The following is a 5,918-nucleotide window of genomic DNA, read 5'->3' as shown; positions in this document are numbered from 1 at the left end:
CGAAACGGAAAGGCCGCAGGGGCGGGCTCCCTTAACCCAGCTCGAGAAGCCAGTCGAACAGGCTGGGTGTTGCTGCTCTGCCTTCCTCGCTGAGCTTGCAGTACTGCACCACGGCGTGGAAGATGTCCCCCACCTTCCAGGACTTCCGCTGAACCAACTGCACGACATCTAAAAACTGAACAGAACACCGACACAGAACAGCTGAGGGTGTGGGGAACGTTCCACGGAGGTTTTGTTCAGTCAAAGCGCATGCGCTGCTCCAGGACGCCCTCTGTAAGTGGGCACAGTTCACCCCGCAGCATCGGAAGGGCTCGTTCTGTTTGTGAAATCGCACCTCTGGAGTTCACAGCTCCCCAAGACTGTCCGGATCTGAGGGCACTTTCTAAATTAGCTGCTCTCATCAGTTATTTCTGGCAGTGAAAGTCAGACCGGGGAGGTGAGCTTTCCCTGTTACCAACAACGCACTGCCAAAAGATGGAAGTGCAACTATCCATCCCGAAGAAAGAAAAATCCCTCTTCGTTACCCTGAGCTGCCCTTCAATTTCCTGTACTCCCACCTACACACCCCACAGTATTTCAAATAATCGTCCAGTACCAGTGAGAGGGTGTTCTGGGTAAACCTCTGTCATGTGGAGACATTTGCCACAATTGTGGGTGAATCAGAGTATCTATAAATTTTTTTTTAACTTCCAGCTAAGCCAGAGGTTAAATCTGTGTTCTTAAGCAGCTGTAAAATAGCCCGAATTCTGTCCACTTTGTACTTAATAATGGGCTTCTCGGTGTCAAACATCTGGTCCCACTTTTTTTCTGAAGCGCGTAAATGAAAATCAAAGCCTTCCGTTTCTTTGAATCTCACAATCAATCTCTCATTAGCTGGCTCCTGCGACGTTTCCAGTTTTAACCCACACAAGAAAATATTGTGCATCTCCAGTTAGTGTAGCTGTTTGCTATTTACATACTGGAGCCTAAACTTTTAATACGTATTTTAATGACAGTTAATAGGCACGCGATTTCCCAGAGCAGAGCCGCCGGCAGGCTGCGCCTCATTATCCCCCGGCGTCTTTCGGCAATTGAATTAGCTGTTTGCCAAAGCACGCGGCGGAGGCCGACAGCTGCCGCTTTGATGAGCTGCAATTTGGACTCTTGCTGCTGAATGCATTTTAAATTATGTTTATGATTCCCAAATGCATGCACTCAAGAAAATCAAACAATATCTCTGCGACTCAAGATGATCTTCCTGTAAAAGACCAAAATACTGATTTCTAACGCTTTTTCCATTAATTGATTTGAACACTGTGATGCCGTTTGTGAGCTGTAAGGTTGGAGCTGTTCTTGCTGACCTGGGCTAGTTTAGTCATTCCTGCAGCGCTGAGGGTGGCCCTGGGAGGTCTCTGGGCTGTGGCACTAACTAACCGCTCAGCAACAGAAATGGCCTGCGCTTCTTGAGACCGCTTTGGCCTTCACCATTGCTCGTGGTGCGCTGGCTCGGGCTAACGCCGTGGCAGGCTTCTCCGCACACTCTGTCCCGCTCTGGAAAGAGGCTTCCGCTTTCACAAGCGGGGTTGACAGAGGCTGAGCTCACCAGAGCGGGATGGAGAGCGCACTGGCACAGGCAGCACGCACTTTTTGCTAAGCCAGGGGAGGTGGTTCCTCGTCTCCACGCTGTGATGTAAAGGATTTCGGTCAGCCTGGCTTTCCAAGGAACAGAGGTGTGACTGCAAACCTCAGTACCAGGGAACACTGCCTGGTCACTGCCCAGGCTGAAATGGTCCCTCAGGGTGGTGCTAACGACAGGACATGCCTACAGAGATCAGTGCACCCTGCCTGTGCTCCGAACTCCCCACCAGCTCCCGTGCAGGAGCCCCACGGTCTCCTGACAGCGGGCAGCACCCCCGAGCTGACGCAGGTTATCAGCATCTCACAGGTCTCTTCTGTACGTTTGGGGTGGACCCGTTCCTGGGCCGGCAGAAATTCCGTTCTGCGAGCAAAAAGTGATGATAAAGCCAATGCTTTTGGCCATAGCAGATGTGGCACAAATGCGGGGGGACCCATCAGGCCCCTGCAGAACCCTGCTCTATCCCTGGCTGCGGCAGCTGGTGAACAAAGTTCTGCCCTCCTCAGAACTCCTGAGGAATTTCAGGCAGGAAATCTTGATACGTCTCGTATCATAGTCAGCTCTCACTGCCTCTGAATAGCAGAATGTTGTATGCGTGGTGTCCACATGCATGTGATGTTTATTTTTTAAGCTGCAGCTCTTCCAAAGCAGCCGTGTAAAGGACGCTGTCAGTTCTGCCCTGGGCAGTGACCAGATTCCCCAAAGCATGCTATAGACGTTCTGGAGAAGGTCTCGTGGTGATACTGATTCTTGTACCCTGTAACTCAATAAATCATAACTGCTACTGTGATTAAAGTGAATTAACAGTCTGGTAAACAATACCTTTTCGATTCTGTTTTCCTGAGATTTCCTAAAGTAGATGGTTGGAATTCCCAGTTCAGAAGCGGCTATCCACTGCAGGGTGGCTCGCAGCTCCGCGTCCGGGCACTCTGGTTCCAGATCAAAGTTTATCACCAGTAGTTCCTTCTGACAATTCGCTGTTCCCACCGAAAGCCCAGAGGTACTTTCTGGAAAAACAATCCCCGCAGTTACTGTGCAATTACCTGTGTTTACTTCAAATTGTGTGCTTTAATCGATGCGGTTCAACTTACCCTCCGTATTTTCCGTCTGTTCTTTAAGGAAAACCTTTTCTTCTACTAATTCACTTAGAAACAAACAACAACAAAGCTTATTAGTGATATTTAGGAACAGTCTACAACATCGCTTCACAATGGATAAACCCCTCCCTCAATGTAAGACCTAGAAAACTGCAAGAAAAAAGTTACCCAGGATGAAGTAATAAAACACGGAATATATTTCATTTATTTAACCTGTGAATGAGGAAAAGCAATGGGAATGGCAGCATCATTCCCCCAACAGGATGAATCGCTTGCACTGCTGCGCTGTATAACATTTCACCAGGGTGTGTATACCTGCACAGTTTGCGTGGTGACAAGCGGGTGACATCAGGGTAAGACACCGCAAGTATCATGACCTGGGCAGAGATCCTGAGCTTCCAGCGCCTGCGCTCCGCCGCGCTGCGCTCCGCCGCGCTGCGCTCCCCGCAGCCACCTGTCCAGCCTTGCTTTCTAGTTGAGTCTTTAGTTAAATACAACTATCAGTGACTTCAGCTCCTGCCGGCTTTAAGTATCTTGCTGTTTGGGTAAACTAATCCTGAGCACACCTTGCAAAAATTTCCCAAGATCTTCATCTCTTACGTGCCATCGCTTAAAGTAAGGCAGGAAACTCCAGGCATGAGGTCACAGGATCCTGTGCCTTGGCTGTGATCTGTGGAAGTACTAGCTTCTCACTCCTCTACCCCTGAAAGCTAACCAAGGGAGTCAGAAATGTATCCCTCAGAAATCCAAGGGAGAGGGGCCGCCTGTAGGAATGCGTGCAGGAGGTATCGCTGCCCACTGTGGAAATGGGGACGTTTTAACAAGGCTTGTCTCCAATTTTAACAAGGCTTGTCTCCAATTGGCAGCTGAGAGAGAATGCGTGTGGCTGCTGAAATGCGAACGCCCAGGTCTCGCGCACAAAAAGAGCCTCTCGAAAGCAGGGCAGTTGGGCAGTCTGGTAGCGAGCGGGGAAGGCTTTCAGCTGTTGCCCACCTCACGAAGCTCGCGTGTTCACTGCTCGATGCACCATCTGTACACCGCAGCAGTGGCCGTGCCCTGGCGGCATCCTGCGATGCTGGCAGCTTACACCAGCACTCAGGGGACCAGAACCTTTAGGCAGGTATTTGCACATCTCTTGGCAATTTAATTGCGTGGGCAGTAGAAACATGCCCAGAAACAACAGGCAAGATGTACTTTGGGCTAAATGATTATTATTGCTATTATTGGAGAGAATGCTGTCATGTTTTTTTCCTTTAATTGATCCTTATTTGCTTGACCTTACTTGCTGTTACAGTAGAGTTCAATAATATTTGAAGTTACTTGGAGGAAAAAGTTCCCACCAAGGGAAAGCGATACCGCCGCAAAATGTCTTCTAGCAGAGCAGCTGGATCTTGCATTCTCTTGCAAGATCCCTGTGGCCTTCCCCTGGCTGGGGCCATCACTCTGCACATGCTTTTCCTGAACCCGAGGGCAGGCTCAGCAGCAGGCGCAAAGCGGGGCTTGGCACGTTTCAGATGGTGCAAATGATTTGCAGTTAAAACGAGACTAAACATCGAGTCTGACTTCAGATGACTACTTACTTCATCCCAGGAGAAGACGGCACGTTCTCCTGATAAGTCTCCAGGTCCATAATGCCAAGACTGCTAGTTGTGCTGCTGTTGCCATTGCTGACAAAGCAAAAGGTTAAACATTAGTGCAGCCAAGCTGCACTGCACACGCCTCCAAACATCCCTTCAAAATTTACTCGTGTGCAAGGCAAAGTGAGGAGGCTGCCCCTGTCACACAGAGTTCCACACGGTCAGTTGCGCTCAGCAAGCGGTTCCCAAAATGCAGCACACCGATCTGCTCAGAATAATGAGGCTTTCATTAAAATAGGTCTAGAGGGAGCGTGCATCGCATGAGGCTGTGAACTGCAGGGGGAAAAACCCCCCAGGTGTCTATCTTCTTGTGAATGGCTTATGAGTGACAGAAAGCCCGTCTGCTGAGTCCTTGAGCAGAAGGATTATCGGTGCAGACATGTCCTGCAAAAACCCTGCAGAGGGGCGAATTACAGCAAGGCATTTGCTTGCCCGCCCTAGTCCTGAGCTGTTGGGAGAGTCCCTGCCTGTAGCCAGCAGCAGTTTCAGAGCATTTCATCACACCCCAAATGCTATCGGGGACCCGGTGGAGCCCACAGGTACGGGGACGGCCCCGTATGTTCCTGACTGGCAAAGCAGCTGTCAGCACTTTCCCTCGCACAGGAAGGATTGGTTAGGCAGTGCCTTTCCCCATCGGGTTTCCCTGAGCCCATGTCACATGCCATGCACTCAGACCTGCTGTAGCCAAAAGGCTTTTTTTTAAATGAAGAGGAGATCTCTGTCACTAGGCTTTCTTTACCGTATTCTGCCCAAATCTCGAGCTGTGTCCTTCCTTCCTGACACGTGGCAGTCCAGGTGTTGGCTGGGTTGATCAGACCCTCCTGCACACCGAGAACTGGCAGCGTGGGTACGTACCTCAGGGATCGCTCGCTGAGCTGTAAGTAGCTGCTGGTGTCGTCGGGATTGTCCTCATCGTTAGCAAGCTGGGACCAGCTGCCCGTGCTCTCCTCACTGCTGCTCAGGTGGTGGGGAAACTCTTCGGCTGCTTTTGTCTCTGCTACGACTTCAGCATCTGGTCTGCTCGGAGGACTGGTGCTGGTGGGGTGACAAGAAAGGCACACTGGGACTGTGACACAGAAAAACCCACTGGTGCCACCAGTCTTCAGGCAAACTGTTCATTAAAGTTGACCAAGCTGCAAAATTATACAAACGCGAGAGACTGGACAAGCTTCTAATTTATACATGAAGCCTGGTTGAACAGATGGTCTGAGACGTTCTTAAAAACCAGGATCTTCCTATGACTGCTATAAACAAACACAGCACAAGGTGAGCCTTCTACTGAAAAAGGCATAGGAAAGGTTTAACTTGCACGAAAAGAACTGCACTTCAGTGACCGGGGGCTGAAGTACGCGGTGTACGTTCGTGCAGAACAACAGCATTCGTCAGGAACATGCACCAGCACGACATCCCTGTCCTGCTGGTGGGTGAGAACGTTTCTCACCAGGGTTTTCTACGCTGTTAGCCCTGCAGATCCAAAAGAGGTCTAGAAGCAGAAGGAGGACAGTGTGTTGTGGTTGTGACTCTCTGGTGACTCTCAGCCTCTGGAGGAGGCCTTCTGGAGGATCTTTG

General features: G+C 50.3%; 1 protein-coding gene across 1 annotated transcript in view; it reads right to left on the bottom strand.

Moving 5' to 3' along the window:
• Positions 1-31: 31 nt before the first annotated feature.
• SPHKAP (SPHK1 interactor, AKAP domain containing) overlaps positions 32-5,918 on the bottom strand; it is a gene marked incomplete at its 5' end in the record, with an annotated part of 18,381 nt that continues 12,494 nt past the window's right edge. The window contains 5 exons of the mRNA XM_010133290.1: positions 32-175; positions 2,438-2,622; positions 2,707-2,759; positions 4,293-4,379; positions 5,205-5,384. Of these exons, the coding sequence (XP_010131592.1) occupies positions 32-175; positions 2,438-2,622; positions 2,707-2,759; positions 4,293-4,379; positions 5,205-5,384 (649 nt within the window). The remainder of the gene's footprint in view (positions 176-2,437; positions 2,623-2,706; positions 2,760-4,292; positions 4,380-5,204; positions 5,385-5,918) is intronic.

The sequence above is a fragment of the Buceros rhinoceros genome, unplaced genomic scaffold, assembly GCF_000710305.1.
Source record: "Buceros rhinoceros silvestris isolate BGI_N320 unplaced genomic scaffold, ASM71030v1 scaffold9513, whole genome shotgun sequence".
NCBI lineage: Eukaryota > Metazoa > Chordata > Aves > Bucerotiformes > Bucerotidae > Buceros > Buceros rhinoceros.
Note: the sequence above shows the minus strand (reverse complement) of the source record. Positions and strands in the feature narration are given on the sequence as shown.